Raw genomic sequence first — 18,503 nt, 5'->3', positions numbered from 1 at the left:
CTTTGAGTAGAACGTCACGGATTGTTATCTAGTAATTATAATTACGACATGGCGTGGACGCAGCATTTGTACAAGCCTTGTTATGAGTGAGTCGTGTAGTGTGGATGTGTTCTTACCAATAAACAGCATTTATTAAACACAGTGAAGAAAATGGTTGGAACACTTGTGGATGTTTTTAGAAGAACGGAAGTACTGATTCTTACTCTTGTTATTTTTGTCTCGTCATGTTCTTTATCAGCATATAAATGATGAAAAGCTTTTGTCCATTGTTAACTTCTGTACAGAAAAAGTGCTGCATTCACATTTTGTTTCAAGGTGTATTAAAATTTTTATTTGAGGTTGTTTGTCACCTGCTGATTCTTTTGCTTAAATGTGTTGACAAAACAGACCAAAATAACCAGTTTCCACAGTGACTCACTGCAGTCGTTCTATAATTGTAAAATGAGAACTAGAGAAGGAAACCTCGCTACTACCCAATAATACCAGAAGTAAATGTTGACCATATTGCACATAAAGTAAATAATTCTTATTCAGAATAATTTTAGACTTCTCGCCCAAGTGATGCATTAGTGATTTTTGTAACATTTGCCATCAAGCATTTTGACATTTTATTGTAAATCAAGTTTTTATGACACAAGCAACTAGTGCATGGATACAGGAAGTGAGTCTAATACAGTTAGAGCATCAGATCATAGGCAAACCTTCTCAAGTGATAAGCGGATTCTGTATTAACAAAAGGAAAAAGAAGACGTACACGATAAAGATGCAGAGAGAAGAAACATTTCAACTTTTTGCCAGAAGGAATGTCAGTTTGAAGAAGTTCGTTGTGTTTTTTCTTTGGTTCATAACAGGCAAGTGTTCAGTTTATTCATACGGTTAGTTGGCATGTTCGGCTGTATGATGCGCTGTACTCCATCTAAAACTACAGTAGTCAACATTTGAAGTGGATCAAAAAAAGGTCATTAAAGTTGTCCTAAGAAGAAGGTTTTAGGACAACTTTGATGAAAGTTTTTGATCCACTTCAAATGTTGACTACTATACTTTAAACAGCATTTTGTAATAATTATTTTATAATAAAAAGTGCCTTGAAAGAAATTGTGACCAGTTAGACATAAATACTGCATTTTACCTTATACATTCATGTTGATTTTAACTTTTGTGTTGACTGAAAAAACACTTAGTGATACTTAAATATGATTGTTCTGTCATTAACACTGACAAATAAGTGAAACTGAAGTGGATATTTTCTTCACTCAGGTTCTGCATGTGCAACAGGATCAGCCAGCAGAGTGTTAACAGTTCAGACTGGAGGATCGGTCATTATTCCATGTTATTATAACAGGAAATACACAAAACACAAGAAATACTGGTGCTTTGATGCCTATGCAGCATACAATTCCTGCAACATTCTTGCATATGCTAATGAAACCAAAGAAAAAGTGTCAGTAATCGATCATCCAGATCAGCGTTTCTTTACTGTGACTATGAGAAACCTGCAGAAAGAAGACACTGGAGATTACTGGTGTGCTGTGGAGATTGGAGGAATATTTCAAATGGATGAAACAGAGCAGCTTCATCTCACAGTTCAATCAGGTATGAAATGAATTTCACATTGATATGAATCATTCTGATCCTGTTTCCTATTAAATCACAATCTCAAATGACTCGTGTCTGTGTGTTCAGCTCCTGATGTGTCTGTGAAGAGCAGCAGTGTATCTGGACATGAAGGTGGTGATGTCAGTTTCCAGTGTTTCTACGCTTCTGGATATCAGAATAAACTCAAACAGTGGTGCAGATATAAAGATCAGAGCTGTTACACAGTGGGGAGGACTGACACATCCCAGAATCCATCAGTCCAGATCAGTGATGATGGGAGAAGATCCTTCACTGTGCTGATGACTGGACTGAGACTCAGTGATTCTGGATGGTTCTTCTGCTCTGCTGGAGATCAAAAGGCTTTTGTTCAGCTCACAGTCACTGGTAAAACTCATTCACTGATCAAATCTACATGGGTTTTCCTGCTCGGGAAAAAGGCTAAAATAAATGTGCATCTTTTTCTGTGTTCAGTTCCTGATGTCTCTCTTGAAGATCCACATGTTCCTGTTCCTGTTACTGAACCAAATCCAGGTAATACAGACTCTTATTGCTGGTTATTATGACAAACTCTTAATAAATCATTTTAATCTTTTCTTCTTTGACAACAGTTGTGACCACTGAAGTTTTTGAAACAGGTTAGTAGACAAGTAAAATATGAATCAAAATTTATATTTTCTGTCATGGGCTTGATTAGATGCTTATAAATGTATTGGTAACACTTTATTTCGATAGTCCAGTTTAGACATTCTAACTCTAACTTTGCAACTACATGTAAACTTATTCAGCTCCTCTAACCCTAATCATGACCCTAACCTTACAATCTAACTAATACTCAAATGATTGTTAGTTGATATGCAGTTGCAAAGTTACTCATAATTAATATGTCTAAAATTGACTATTGAAATAAAGTGTAACCACTTTATTGATCTGTATAATAGAGTTGAATTCATTGTCTTTCTAAACATTTTGTCTATTTTTGCATGTGGTGTTATCTTTTCTTTAGGTTTCCAAAACCAGGTAATATAAGTGCATCAAATAATTAATAAAAATAAGCTTTATTCCCACTTTTTAAAAATTGTTTTCCATTGTCAGATGCCACATGATGGAGTGTTTCTGTCTGTCACAGAATTAGAGATCACAGGCTGTTCTCCACATTGACCTGAAGGACTTTTGGTGTCTAGATAAATAACAGGTTCAGTGTAAAACTCCTCAGATTTGTATTTGCTACTGTTAAGCTTAAGGTTAGCAGTTAGCAGACTTTTGTTTTGTGGAAGGAAGTCCTCATTGCAGTTTATTCTAGTCAGGAACCGCCCACACAGACAGGAAGTGACAGTCTGATTGACTTATAAAGTGACCAACCACAGCTCAGCTTGTTTTCAAGAGTCATTTAGGGGTGGGGTTATCTGAAATCACTTACTGCAATAATTAAATAGTGGCATGACAGACTCACATCATCAATACATAAAAGCACTGATTATTTTGTTTGCAATACAAACCAATATGTTTATAATTAAGACAATACATTAAAATAATATGGTAAGAAATACCAGTTTGCAATATCAAGCAGCATAACGAGCTGTTTTGTACAGCTAATTGTTAAAGTGTATAGTGGAAGTGAATTACACATTTAGTGTTTTCAAATTGAAACCTGCTGTATGTATCTTTTTCATGGAATTATCTTTGGTAGGGAGGTGGATGCCAGTTATAATGATGGGTCAACAGAGTGGGGATCCATTTGCAGCTTTTATTAAGAACAGTATTAACAAGGCATGGGCAAAGGCAGAGACGTAAACAGGGACAGGCAATGGTCGAGGTAGGCGGCAGACAGACAGAGTCAGGATACAGGCAATGATCAGGGCAGGCAGCAAACAAACACAGTCCAATAAACAGGCGAGGGCCAGGGCAGGCAGCAGAGAATCACAGAGGGTAAACAGTCCAAACGGCAACAGTAATAACAATCCACAGAAAACGCTCAGAAAAGATCACCGAGGCAAATCAAGACTTTGTGATGTGTGTATGTGTGTGTGCTGCTTAAATAGTGTGAGAGTGTGATGTGGTGCAGGTGTGTGCGCAATCAGTCCCAGGAATGAGGGCCTATGGGAAATGTAGTCCGAATGGTAAAAAGTCAATATTCCGGAGAAGGCTCCCTCCGGTGGTGCGGGGGAGGAAGTGCGGGAGCCTCACTTGTGACACCAGTATTGTTTGAGAGTATACCTGTTTTCTCCTGTTTATTGGACAGTAAGGGAGTAAGGAAAGTATATTGTATTTTATTTTGGTTATCTTTTCTATGTAAGTTATTTCTAACCCCCTTCTAGGAAAATTGATCTTTTGTTTGTTATTTTGGCCTTATCCCCTCCCGAAGCTTGATGTTATCTCCACTTATGATTTTGAAAAAACAAATATAAAACATATCATTTATGTAAACTAAAATAAAAAGAATACTTCTTTTTTTCACTAAGCTCTTGTGGACTTGTTGAACTGGGACCTGGAAATGGGAATGTTCCTGTGCTCTCTCCTTAACTTTTTGTTACCTGCCTTCTTTAACCCCTAGATTTTTAAGGAGGCTCGTAACAATATCTGCCCAACTAACAGGGACTGTTCCCACAACTTTCACTAACATTTTGTAAAGATTATGTAAATTTTGAGATAAAACATTTAAAAAAAAAAACATTTATAGAATGTTCTTATGCATTCTCATGATGTTGAGAAAAAAGTTACAGCAACTTCTTAGAACAACGTTCTTGAAACGTCTTCATTAAGTTTTTTACTTGAACGTTCTCATAACAGTGAGACAAAATGTTTTGAGAACAACATTTTCAGATTCTTATGTTATTTGGGCTTGATAAATGTTCTCAAAATGCTGAGAGAAAATGTCCTTAGAACAACATTATTGCAATGTCTTTATAATGTTGATATTTGATGAATATTAATGTTCTTGGAATATTACATATAAATGTTCAATTTCAATATTTTGTTTTAAGTAAAAATAAGGTTAGGAGAATGTTGTACTAACATTATTGTAACCTCTCAGCTAATAGAAACCAAGTAGGTAGCACAATAATTCTTTTTGTATACAAAATCAGAGACTGTTCATGTTCACGTTACATGTTCAGATCATACCTCCAACATGCTTCTGTTGCATTGTTTTCACCCTCTGAAATCCTCTGAGTCTGCACAAACAACAACAAGAACAGCGCACAGGCGCTAACTGAAAACAATATGTAGAGTTCATGTGGAGTTTTTGCTCATAACTTACTGAAAAATGCCCAAATCATAGATCATGGCACATCAGCAGATTTACAGCATGATTCTAATCTATTGTGTCGATCACGAGATATTACTCACAGAGTGATGTAGCATCCTTGGCTAAAAACATGTCTCTAATTTTCTGGGATGCAATGTTTTATCCAAAGTTCCCTGGAACCGTCCATGCTTGTTTTCCAACGTGGAATAACACAAAATATGTATCATTTTAAAGCATAAAAAACTCAGCTTTTTAATGCATCTAACCATTTTTATAAACTCATAACGAGTGCTGAGAAGTCCCTATAAACCTGTACCGCCCGCGGGTGCCACCTATCAACAAAAAAAAAAAAAATCATATTTTTCAAAACTACTGCCTTGATCAACACAAAATACAGGTGCTGGTCATATAATTAGAATATCATCAAAAAGTTATTTTTTTTATTATAAATTATTTTTAAAAATGAAACTTTCATATATTCTAGATTCCCTACATGTAAAGCAAAACATTTCAAAAGTTTTTTTTTAAATTTTGATGATTAGAGCGTACAGCTCATGAAAGTCCAAAATCCAGTATTTCAAAATATTAGATTATTTCCTAAGATCAATCAAAAAATGGATTTGCAAAACAGAAAAGTTCAAGTTCTTTAAAGTATGTTCTTTTGTGCACTCAATACTTGATCGGCAGGACATATTACAGCAAATGACTTGCTCCTAGCACAAATTACTGCATCAGTGAAGTGTGGAATGGAAGTGATCAGCCTGTGGCACTGCTGAGGCACTATTGAGCCTTCAGATCATCTGTATATTGTTGGATCGACTGTTTCTCATCTTTCTCTTGAAAATATCCCATAGATTCAGGTCAGGCATATTGGCTGGCCAATAAAGCACAGTAATATCATGGTCAGCAAACCACTTGGAAGTGGTTTTTGCACTGTGGGCAGGTGCTAAAGTCCTGCTGGAAAAGGAAATCAGCATCTCCATAAAGCTTGTCAGCAGATGGAAGCATAAAGTGCTCCAAAATCTCCTGGAAGATGGCTGCATTGACTTTGCACTTGATAAAACACAATGGACCAACACCAGCAGACGTCACGCCCCCCCCAAATCATTATTGACTTCAGAAACTTCACACTAGACTTCAAGCAGCTTGGATTCTGTGCCTCTCCAGTCTTCCTTCAGACTCTGGGACCATGATTTCAACATGAAATGCAAAATTTACTTTTATCTGAAAAGAGGACTTTCGACCACTGTTCACTGTCCAGTTCTTTTTCTCCTTAGCCCAGGTAAGATGCTTCTGACGTTGTCTCTGGTTCAGAAGTGGCTTGGTAGTCCTTTTCCTGAAGATGTCTGAGTGTGGTGACTCTTGATGCGCTGACTCCGGCTTCATTCTACTCAATGTGAAGCTCTCCCAAGTGTTTGAATCGGCTTTACTTGACAGTATTCTCAAGCTTGTGGTCATCCCTGTTGCTTGTGCACCTTTGCCTACCCAATTTCTTCCTTCCAGTCAACTTTGCATTTAATATGCTTTGATACATCACTCTGTAAACAGCCACCCCATTCAGTAATGACCTTCTGTGACTTACTCTCTTTGTGGAGGGTGTCAATGATTGTCTCCTGGACCATTGCCAAGTCAGCAGTCTTCCCCATTAGTGTGGTTTCAAAGAACAAAAGATACCCGGAATTTATACTGTAGGGATTGTCATTTAATGAAACTCAAATGTAAATATTCTAATATTTTGAGATACTGGATTTTGGACTTTCATTAGCTGTATGCTCTAATCAACAAATTAAAAAAAAAAAAAAAAAAAAACCTTTTGAAATGTTTTACTTTACATGTAGGGAATCTAGAATATATGAAAGTTTCATTTTTTAAAATAATTTACAATAAAAAAATGAACTTTTTCACGATATTCTAATTATATGACCAGCACCTGTAGATGCCATTTGAAAGCTTAGAGTCTGAACTTTAGCCTACAATGCATGTAGCCAATTCGATTAACTCCTAAGTAGCACTGAGTTATTTGCTGATAAATAGAAATGCAAATATTACAAAATGTGACAATAAAAAGTGTACAAGTCACTCGTTTCTAAAGGACCACTATCCAACAGTGACACCCACAGGTAAAGTTACAGCTGGAGTCTGCTTCTCTCTTGCCTCACTTGAGCTCAACAGAGCCCCTAAAGCATGCGGTGGGTTTTGTGGGGGGTAATAGAGAATGAATGGGGGAACGTGAGAGAAGGCAATGCATCCATTGCGCTATTATTAGATATGTTTGGTTTGTGAGATAAATCCCACCTCTTGTTTACGTGCACGTTCCGCGCGTCAGTTTGAACAAAATGATAGCGTCAATGGGAAGACTAATTAAAAAGTAAACAGCTCACACACTTAGATATCACCACTTTTTGTCAAGTCAAAATCAAACATGAAAAGACCTGAAAACATGATGACTGCGGGGGTTTTAGTGAACAATCAGCTTGGTGAAATTAAAGATACATCTTCGTGTCTGTGACAGAGTTTTTACCGAGCATGACTGATGATCCGAAATAAGTTGACTATTAAAAAGAACAGCTGAAAATCAATACACAAATAAATATTGTTTAAATTGTTACTGCCTTTATTATTTTTGAATAAATGTAAAAATGCTTAAAACACTAACTTGATGAGATTGACTTGGTTTTGATAAATAGAACATTAATTACATTGTTAATGTATACAAATACAAAATAGAATTGTATTTGGTTTCTTTTTTAATATTAGGGTAGAGTGGGGGAAAACGCCCCCCTGGGGTAAAACGCCCCCCACCTGTTTTTCCCAAAATAACTACTAGAGGGAGTCAAGATACATTTTCACTGTTGCTATGCACTACGTTTAACAACGGGGATAAACAAATCTCCTTGGAGAAGCTGACACCAGCGACGTATTTGAAGAGAAGAGGATTACATAGTAAGCGCTATAATTTTCAGATATTACTAAACAAGTGTTTAAGAGAATATTGTTCTGCAGGATATCACAGTGATGTATGATAGATTAATAGTGAAGTCTGTAGTTTGAGAGGATATGTTATTTATAAGGAATATAATTATATTTTAAAAATTAAAAATTAAAATTAAAAAGTCATAGCTTGTGGGGTAAAACGCCCCCTACGCTGAGGAGTAAAACGCCCCCCAGAGGGCATAGTTACTCTCTATCATAATTACTATAATAACATATTTCTGTCTATCAAATCCTTTGTTTTACACTTAATGCAGTATAACTAGGTGGTAAAATCAAAATATTTGAACAAAATAAAAAAAAATTACCTCAAGTGAGCATTAGGCTAGCTTGATAGCACAGTTAGCTTACTGATGGAAGGTGGTTAGGTGACCCAATGATAAAACATAGTGGCTTTTAATGCAATTTATTGAATATATTTCACTACATAAATATACAAATTTATAAGTTTAATATTTATTTAGGGTTTTCTGTTTGTCTTGCTGATAGCGGTGAACAAATACATCAGTTATCAACCCCATAAAGGCCTAGTGTAGAAATCTCAACCTCATATATATATTTTTCTCTCCATATAGATGCGGATATATAAAAGAAATGTTGATACATGTTGATACATTACTTGCCTTTTACTTTTAGAGATTAAAAACTAGTCTGTTCATTTTGCTGTTGATCTATGAAGCAAACTGGTTGGTAAGAAAGGGGGCATTTTACCCCACCTTGGGGGGCGTTTTACCCCACCGCTGGGGCAAAACGCCCCCTTTGTACAAAAATATTTTCAGTCAAAATACTAATTAATTATGAAGGCTGAGCAATTTTAATATTTGGTGAATAACTCCTGCCATAGTCACTCAAAACCGGGATGGCAATTCTAGTCACATTTATGTTTTGTTTCACTGTAATGTCACATTTTCCTTAAGGGGGGCGTTTTCCCCCACTCTACCCTAATGTAAAGTAATGTTCATTTAACAAGGAAAATGTGACAGTGTTAAAAGTAACGGACATGAATTTACATTTGATTTATAAAAAAATAAAAAATAAATCTGATAAAAATAAAAATAAAACTGAGGTCATTGTTTGCCTCCTCATTTCAGAACACCACTGCACACCACTGATATATATCTTTTATGTCTATATATATATATATATATATATATGTCTTTTATTAGCATTTTCTCAGCATGAGAATGTCCAAATGTTATATTTTCTAAAAAATGTAAAAGTGTTCTATCAAACGATACCAACCTTTTGACTTTCCTTGCTATAGTTTTGGAGTTATGAGTCTTTACTTTCGTGTGTCACTCAGAAAAAAAAAAAAAAAAAAACTCTAAAAATGTCTTCAGGTCTTAAAGGGTTAAATAACGTTCCAATCACGACATAATGATTTTAGAAACATTGTAAATCACTGTTCCCACAAAGTTTTCAGTACATAAATCCATCAGCTGGTAATTCTTGTGTATTTGAGACACTGTATTTTTTTCGCCTCAGATTGTACTCTTTCAATTAATTCCCATAATAAATCTCAATGTCAGTTACATCTGTCTTTATATAAGGATTATAAGTAGTACTGGATGAAATGTCAGTATTTGGAGACTTTTTTTTTTTATTGTCCTTTACCGGTCATTAGTTCCTGTTGTGTTTGGTTAATCAATCATCATGTGTTACACCAATATCTCTCCTTTTGGGTCTTAAATCTGCTAATTGTGAAAAGTTAATAGCTTCATCATCAAAAAGTTACTAAGCACAGACATAAACAAAACTGTACAAAAATGATTTTTTTTATTTGATAAACTATGTGACCTTTAATACCAGCAAAAGATGCATTTCAACCTGTGACCACATGTATGCCAAAAAAAAAAAAAAAAAAAAGATTTTAGTTGGTAACACTTTACAGTATTGTTCAGTTCATTACAATTATTTAATGCAGTACTGTAAGTGTGATAAACTTATAATGATTTTTAAAAAAAATATATTTGTTTTTTTGTTTGCAGTTAATTAATTGTGAATAATACATTAATGATAATTTATACAACTTGTGTGTTAGTATATGCAGAAATGAACATCAATCTAAATGCTGTAAAAGTGTTGTTAATTCTTAGAAACCTGAAGCATTAATTAATGTTCACAAACTTTGATACTTTTGATAACTGATACTGAACACCCATCAAACAATGGAAACAAAACTATTGAATGCACTTTATTTTATGAATATGTACAGTCTGTATACACCCTTTAGCCAGGGGGCGCAAGACATCTAAGAACATTTTCTCTTGTCTATAATAATATGAGGGCAGACAACGGAAGTTGGCCAGTTTTTACTGATGCACTCCAGTGACGACCTCATACAGGAAACACAAGCAAGAGCAAACGCAATGGCTGTATATGCTAAGACAAAAATATTCTACATTTCAATCTGGTTTTGGCTCATTTTAGGTGAGAGTATTAAATGCTGTTCTGTGTTTGTATCTAATTGATCCTGTTTATGATTTTAAAATTACATTTTATGCTCAACTATTCATGATGCTTTTAATGTGTTTTATGTGAAGATTGAACAAATTAAGAAGTGATTTATTTTGGTCATTAAATCTGTGTGTTGTTTGTTTAGGTGTTGAATGCTTCATTGGTGGGTCAAATCATGTTTTACCTATTAAGACTGGAGGATCTGTCACCATCCCATGTCATTATGATAAGAAAAACCCACCGCAGAAGAAATACTGGCGCTCAGACACCACTCTATCGAATATAAACACAACAGAGGAGAATCTGTCAGTAATTGATCATCCTGATCCGAGTCTCTTTACTGTGACTATGAGAAACCTGCAGTATAAAGACACTGGAGGTTATTCTTGTGTTGTGGAGACTGAAGGACTGTTGACTTTTATATACGATCTTCATCTCAAGGTTCAGCCTGGTATGAGATTTTGTAATTATTTTAATCAATTGTGTCTAATGTCTAATTCTCTGACTTCACACACATGTATTTAATAATCTCAAATGACTCTGTGTGTTCAGCTCCTGATGTGTCTGTGGTGAGCAGCAGTGTATCTGGACATGAAGGTGGTAATGTCAGTGTCCAGTGTTTCTACAGTTCTGGATATCAGAATCAGCCCAAACAGTGGTGCAGATATAAAGATCAGAGCTGTTACACAGTGGGGAAGACTGACACATCCCAGAATCCATCAGTCCAGATCAGTGATGATGGGAGAAGCTCCTTCACTGTGCTGATGACTGGACTGAGACTCAGTGATTCTGGATGGTACTTCTGCTCTGCTAGAGAGGCAATGAATGAGAGGCACTGTTCATCTCACTGTAACTGAGGCAGAACAAGGTAAAACCAATTATTACTGTATTTAAAAACTAAATATAAAGGTAAAACTCAGTCTATAATCAATACTATAAAGTTATTGCTGTTATTTTGACAGTAAGTGTGTCCGGCACTGAGAAGGACAAGTAAGTATTAACAAATTCTCATTTTTGTCCTTCTTGAAAATATACATATTGTGACAGAGAAACATGTTCAGTTGTAATATTTTCCTCTTGATATTGTGTTATTGTCTTTTATCTTTCAGATTGCGTTTCTGTCTGTCACAGAACTAGAGTTTTCTCCACATCAACCTGAAAGATCAGATGATTATAAACTGCTGATTCTGCTTTTGCTTTACACTCAGTCAGAAGACTAAAGATCTGTGTGAAGAATATATTACATGTCTACATTTGCTAAATGCCTAAATGTCTGTAATGTATTTTTTTCTCACCATTTTCTTCAAATGTATTTTTTCTTTTATCAAAAGTGACTTACAAATGAGGAATATACCAAATAAAACTTCAATTTTTTTTTTTTTTTTAAATGTTAATTTTACTTATTTATTTTTTTCAATTTAGCCCAAAATTTTTTTTATATCAATATGATATACAGGCCTCACAGACATAGTGCACTATGTGCTATTCGTCATGTAGAACATAGTAAACGTGTGAACAAGTGACTGATTTCAGCCACAGCTTCAGTGTCTGTTATGATGTAGGGGGCGGGACACTTCAGATCATAGAGAGCACCAGAAAATCTGATGAGAAGATAAATATTGGTGGGAGAGAGAGACTATAAATTTTAAATGGACATATCTTCCAAATGTGAATTTTGGCATTGTTTTGAACACACTAGCTTAGAGATAACCTTAGGTCTAGCATATTCATTCTAACAGCCAAAAAACTATTTTTAAATGCCCACTTTTGTCAGCTACAATGAATATTTTATGCCCTGTATCGTGGGTCTGTGTATCTTTTGGTCATTTGCACAAAAAATATTCTCGTCGCTTCATAACATTAAGGTTGAACCACTGCAGTCACGTCGACTATTTTAACATTGTTTTTACTGCTTTTCTGGACCTTGAATGTGGTAATTTCGTTGCTTTCAGTGGAGGGTAAAAAACCTCTCGGATTTCATCAACATTTCTTAATTTGTGTTCCGAAGATGAACAAAGATCTTACAGGTGTGGAACAACATGAGGGTGAGTAAATAATGACAGAAATTTCATTTTTGGGTGAACTAACCCTTTACGTTTTGTTTTTAAGGTTAATTATATACAACAGGATTTCTTTTCGTTTCATGACTGTACTGGTGTTATACAGTAAGTGAGTCAGCTGCATCTTCTTTATTTTCATGTACTGTTTCTATTTTAGTCTTCCTGGAATTGCAATGTGCCATGTGAAATGGTTTAAAACTACAACAAATGGTTGTTAAAGGGATAGTTCACCCAAAAATGAGAATTCTGTCACTTACTCGCCCTCAAATTGTTCCAAACCTGTATGAATTTCTTTGTTCTACTGAACACAAAAGAAGATATTTTGAAGAATGTCTGTAACCAAACAGTTGATGGACCCCACTGACTTCCATTGAATTTTTTTCCATACTATGGAAGAAAGAAATTCACACTGGTTTGGAACAACTTGGAATAAATGAAGAATTTTCATTTTTCAGTGAACTGTCCCTTTAAGGGCATTTGAATAAAATCTGTGTTTTTTTTTTTTGTTTTTGTGTTTTTACACCTAGGCCTATAGACTATTTCTTTGCTTACATGTATTTTACACAAAACAGACCCCAAATAACCAATTTCTGCAGTAGTCCTATATATAATTGTAAAATGAGAACTGGAAAAGGGAACATGACAATACTAGACAGTAACACCAGAGATTTAAAGCTGTTATGATTCAAGCAACCACAGAGCATGACTGCAGGAGTGAGAGATTTTGGACAATATTTATACATTTTGATTTTAAACTATAAAACATAATGGTCAACACATATTTCAGAACAAAACAAATCACTACAATATTTTCAAAATAGTTTTGAATAATATATATTTTTTAACACGCACCTTATTATAAATATCTTTTCAGACATTTTCTATATTTTAAAAACATGAAAATACACATCAAAAGTATTTATTTTATGTCATATTTAGGCTCTGTGGTGACCAGCCTTTACTTCAAAACGGTATGTAATGCAAATAGTCCTATATATAAACTATAAGAGTTATAAATTGACTGATTTTCCGTTTAGATGTTTTTCTCCCTTTTGTGTGGGATGCTGTCATAATTCACAGAAGACAAGAGGAAGTTGACGTCAGATTATAGTACAGAAGAAACACAATCATGACACTTTTACAACCAATAAACCAACAACCACCATTTTTCTTTCTTTGACTCTTTGATAACAGGCAGCTATAGGGTTTTGGGGGGTGAGGTGGGGTAGGGTGTGAATAAATGGCTGAGGAGACGCACTTCCTCTTTAAATATAGAATGTCATGAAACAGTTTCAAGTTATGTGTCGCCTAGCAACAACCTACACATCCGAGCATAAACACTCACGATATAATATTTGTTATAAAAGCAACTACGTTCACAAACCACTGAAATATGAACAGAAAAGCAAGCATACTGTATGTGTGATTTGGCATGGCAGCCAATTTGAATTGCCTTACCTAATGTAGCAAAACAAAATTTTATTCTAACTCTGAATAGATATATATCACTTAGAAAGCATGCAAAGAGCTCCCTTTATAATCATTAAAAAGCTGTCAGTCATCTCAATTCATTGTGATCTCACAAAGTGATCTGGGGATCTATCACCATCCCATGTCATTATGATGAGAAAAACCCTCCGCAGAAGAAAAACTGGCATTCAGACATCATTCCATCTAATATATACACAAACACAATAGTTTGTCCTTTATAATGTACTTGAACTGTTTCAATAAAGCATGAAGAGTCATACATTTATTTGCAGTAAGTAAACAATAAATGCAATAAATAACCCTTTTCTTAAAATGTATTAATCGGTTTATTAGTTAAAACTAGTCAGATAAATTACTGTTAATTATGCATTTTAAAGATTATCATTTTCAGTTCGGTTGGGCCAGATTTCACATGAAATTGAATTCATATGCCATTCGCCTGTGCATGTCACATTATATCAGTAAACAGAAGAAGTTCCAGCTACACTGGTATGTTTGGTGTGAAAGGCTTGAAGCTTGAAATTAGTTGTCACAACAAGTGAGAAATAAGACAACATACGCCAAACCTCTGGGGAATCACCTGGGGGGTGTTCCAGAAAGCAGGTTATCTGACTTATGGGTAAGTTTAGTCAGGGTAAGTGGATAACCTCAATTTCTGGTTCCAAAACTTGGGGCCTAGGTAAGCCAGTTTAGGTGGATAGCTAGGTATGTTTCAGATTATTTTGTGCCAACTCTGGGTTTTTGGCACCATTAAAGTGACCATTAGTGGTATTCATCATCCAAAATGTGGAAACGAGTTAGCATTTTAGCACTTTCGGTTCCATCGTCTATAAGTCAATGGGTTTTTGAATGGGATTTTGGTTAAATGGCTGAAATAAGGTCTGTGGTGAACACAAGTTCAAAGGCCAAAAGTTTCATAGCTTTGATTTATAGCCAACAAAAAAATAAAAGTGTGACCAGATCATAACCTGAAATTTAGATTCTATCTTAACTGCATTTAGCCAGCTGGTGCGAGACATTTCAGTGTTATGAGGGGGAAAGGGAGGTGCAGCAGTTACTACAAACACATAAATAGCTCAAGATACAGGAAGGGAAACTTACACAATGGCCGCATACACAAAAGTATTCTACATTTCAATCTGGTTTTGGCTCATTTTAGGTGAGTATTAAATGTTGTTCTGTGTTTGTCTCTAATGTGTTTAAAGTGGTTTGAGGATAGGTGTGAGGATAGAACTGATTCAGTGATTATTGTTAATCCTGGATATAATAATGGCTTGTGTTGTGTGTTTAGGTGTTGAATGCTTCATTGGTGGGTCGCATCATGTTTTAACTATTAAGACTGGAGGATCTGTCACCATCCCATGTCATTATGATGAGGAAAACCCACTGCAGAAGAAATACTGGTTCTCAGACATTGATAAATCTAATATATACACAAACACAACAGAGGAGAATCTGTCAGTAATTGATCATCCTGATCAGAGTCTCTTTACTGTGACTATGAGAAACCTGCAGTATAAAGACACTGGAGATTATTCTTGTGCTGTGGAGACTGAAGGACTGTCGACTTTTAACTACGATCTTCATCTCAAGGTTCAGCCTGGTATGAGATTTTGTAATTGTTTCAATCACATTACATTTCTGACATTACACAAGTTCACATTATAATCTCATATGACTCTGTGTGTTCAGCTCCTGATGTGTCTGTGGAGAGCAGCAGTGTATCTGGACATGAAGGTGGTGATGTCAGTGTCCGGTGTTTCTACACTTCTGGATATCAGAATCAGCCCAAACAGTGGTGCAGATATAAAGATCAGAGCTGTTACACAGTGGGGAGGAATGACACATCCCAGAATCCATCAGTCCAGATCAGTGATGATGGGAGAAGATCCTTCACTGTGCTGATGACTGGACTGAGACTCAGTGATTCTGGATGGTTCTTCTGCTCTGCTAGAGAGGCAATGAACCCTGTTCATCTCACTGTAACTGAGGCAAAACAAGGTACATTTTTTTTTTTTTTTTTCAATAATTAAATATTTTTCTACTACATATGAAACAGAACACAACTAAAATTGCTTTGCTTTCTACTTTTGACAGTAAACGAGGCCACAGACAATCAGAGAGACTCGTAAGTATTAAAACATTTCTCATTAAAATGAGCTTCCTTTCAAAATTATCTTCCTGGAATTATTCTATATTTGTCTCTTTTGTCGTCAGTGATCTATTTCCTCGATGTCTTTAATGCTTACATCATTTCCGTTTAATAAAAGCCTGATCAAAGTTTAGTTCCGATTTCTTTTATTCAGCTGAATTAGTTCCAGAACTCTTTCTGAGCTTTTTGAATGAACAGATTTGAAAGTGTTTTCTTATTTCCCACAGAAGTAAAGAGCTTCTGACTGTGTGGCTTCCAGCTTCAGCTGCACTTCTGCAGCTGTTGATTCTGGTCGGTGTTATTTTCACCTGGAGATGGAAACAGAGATCCAGTCAGTTTGACCTGCACTCCATTCTTAATTCTATTAATGTTCATTTCATGCCCTGCCATTTTATTTCAACAGCACAGATTCAATAGTATAAACTCTGTTAATGTCAAATGTTATTGTTTCCAATTTTGAAATAAAGAGCAAGATAAACACCAAAACATAGAGAAAAATGACAGCAGGACCATTGACCCAGTAAGTCTTTTAATTTATGAGCATCTAGTTATGAAAATGTTCATATTACAAGATCAGTGTATTTTTTTAATTTTTACAATCGTTTTATTGTGTATAAAACTGAGCTTTTTAGATAAAGATTTCAACAGTAGTTAAACGTTCCCTTAAAACACTTTCAGAACATTCAGAAAACATTCAGAAATATTTTTTATAAGTTAATGGGCAGAGTTGAATTAGAATATAATAGAATTGAGTCAAAGCGATTGACATGAGACTCTCTTTGTCTCCCTCTTCTGGTTCACACGGGTTAGCAAATGCCAGGATCCATCTAGTAGACATGTCATCAATCTCCAGGCCAATCAAAACTTTTTAGAGCACCTTAGAGTTGATTTCCCCTTATTTCTCATACCATTACATTGATTTGGCCATGGAACCTGTTGTCCATTTAGTGAATCATATGTCGATTTCTTGAAATCTTTTTCCTTATTGTTTTCTCTGTTTGTGTGAAATGCAGATCTACTGTGAACCTGAAGATCCTGTGAAATACAACATATATATAAATGATGAACGCTCAAATGTAAGTACTCCAGACATACTACTAACATGATAGCTCAGAGTATGACATATTAAGAGTATGATTTTTATGAATATATCGTGTTTAATTAGGATCCCATCAAAGACAAAACCTACAGTACTATTGGTGATGCTCCTGTGAGTGCAGCAGTAAGTTTTACATAAATATTTTAATTCATGGATTTTTTTTTTTTTTGTGATGCTGGCAATATGTAAATATGATCTTGCACTTCCAGAAGCCTCCAGCAGGGGCACTAATATACAGCTTGGTGGCTCCACACTAACAGCAGTGAGAAGAACATAGAAACAGATGCTTCTGACTGAGACTGAGTGATTCTGGATGGTTCTGCTGGAGAGACACTGAACCCTGTTCAACTCACGGTCACAATAGTATTACAGTTTTTCTGCTCTACAGTACAATCGTCCACAAATTGTACAATAACTAAATGCACATGGCTTGTTGATCAAAACCAATGAGTTGATTCTCAGTGAAACTGTCAAACTCTTCACAACTTCTAAGCATTCTTTTATCTTGTGAGCGATCACATGCAGAATGGTCTATTCAATTATCAAATACTGTCAGACATTCATGTATATTCCATAGCACTACATTCATTTTGGTAGAAGTGTGTTCAAATTCACAGTTGAATGTTGTGGAATAGAATAGGTAGAATGTGTTAGAGGAAGACATAGAGATGAACAAGTAAAAATAAACAAGTAAAACAAGTAAAAATAAACAAGCAACTGTGAATTTTCAGTCTACATATAACATACTGTATAATAAATGTTCATTTTCTTTTTGTGTATCACGGTATTGATTTTTACTGTCTGAATCTGTTTTTAAGCCTTTGTTTTTCTTTTCTTCCGTGACAGCATTAATTAAAGTTTCTTATGGGTTTTTGAAAATGATACCGTTATTGTCTCTGTAGGTAAACTACAAAAAAGTGAATTTGTGAAAGCGGTGACTTCATGCGCATGTGTATTATGTGTTCAGTCTATAGACGCATAGTGTTTCTTTACAAAGTGACATCGCCAGCTACTGGCCTGGCATGAATAAAACAGCGTTTTTAATCATTTTCGCGGATCCGTGTGTACGGGGATCGTTTTCACTACACAAAGGAAAAACTTTTCAATTTTTTGTACATCGTTGTCATGTAAATGTACTCTGAAAGTGAATGAGTCATTACTTTATAGAATGTAGAAAAAAGTAGCAAATGACAGAACTGCTCAGCATTTCTCTGCATATATGGAACGCCGGTACTGAAATCACTGTAGTAATCTGCATCCACATTGAACAAAACCAATTAAAAGAGTCTTTTTTTCTTTTTTTTTTTTACTGTGTATGTTCATGTAATAGAAATAACTTCAACACCTGACTATGCCTCCAACTGAGATTGGAATCAGCTATTTCTCAATATTTCATATGTTCATCACATTTGA

General features: G+C 35.2%; 2 protein-coding genes and 1 long non-coding RNA gene across 8 annotated transcripts in view; all 3 read left to right on the top strand.

The window, feature by feature from the left end:
* Positions 1–18,503, top strand: part of LOC127494629 (polymeric immunoglobulin receptor-like) — an 80,766-nt gene that overhangs the window by 18,578 nt on the left and 43,685 nt on the right. The window contains exons 1-9 of one of the 2 annotated variants that reach the window (XM_051860661.1): positions 14,938–14,998; positions 15,131–15,442; positions 15,532–15,840; positions 15,937–15,967; positions 16,219–16,322; positions 16,459–16,511; positions 17,005–17,067; positions 17,157–17,213; positions 17,300–18,389. In XM_051860661.1, the coding sequence (XP_051716621.1) occupies positions 14,944–14,998; positions 15,131–15,442; positions 15,532–15,840; positions 15,937–15,967; positions 16,219–16,322; positions 16,459–16,511; positions 17,005–17,067; positions 17,157–17,213; positions 17,300–17,347 (1,032 nt within the window). In that variant the 5' untranslated portion in view covers positions 14,938–14,943 and the 3' untranslated portion in view covers positions 17,348–18,389. Of the gene's footprint in view, positions 1–14,937; positions 14,999–15,130; positions 15,443–15,531; positions 15,841–15,936; positions 15,968–16,218; positions 16,323–16,458; positions 16,512–17,004; positions 17,068–17,156; positions 17,214–17,299; positions 18,390–18,503 lie in introns of those variants that run through there. The other variant, XM_051860670.1, reaches the window with a different exon arrangement.
* The window catches only part of LOC127494646 (CMRF35-like molecule 9), a 59,895-nt gene that overhangs the window by 14,155 nt on the left and 27,237 nt on the right, over positions 1–18,503 (top strand). Inside the window, exons 1-2 of one of the 5 annotated variants that reach the window (XM_051860682.1) lie at positions 10,128–10,261; positions 10,434–10,739. The exons of the other annotated variants lie outside the window; for them this stretch is intronic. Of the exons in view, the coding sequence (XP_051716642.1) occupies positions 10,150–10,261; positions 10,434–10,739 (418 nt within the window). The 5' untranslated portion in view covers positions 10,128–10,149. Of the gene's footprint in view, positions 1–10,127; positions 10,262–10,433; positions 10,740–18,503 lie in introns of those variants that run through there. 5 annotated transcript variants of the gene reach the window in all.
* Positions 1,765–2,234, top strand: LOC127494854 (uncharacterized). The gene is made up of 3 exons (XR_007924995.1): positions 1,765–1,980; positions 2,068–2,127; positions 2,205–2,234. It is a non-coding gene; the product is annotated as an uncharacterized LOC127494854 (long non-coding RNA).

Source organism: Ctenopharyngodon idella, chromosome 2 (assembly GCF_019924925.1).
Source record: "Ctenopharyngodon idella isolate HZGC_01 chromosome 2, HZGC01, whole genome shotgun sequence".
NCBI lineage: Eukaryota > Metazoa > Chordata > Actinopteri > Cypriniformes > Xenocyprididae > Ctenopharyngodon > Ctenopharyngodon idella.
Note: the sequence above shows the minus strand (reverse complement) of the source record. Positions and strands in the feature narration are given on the sequence as shown.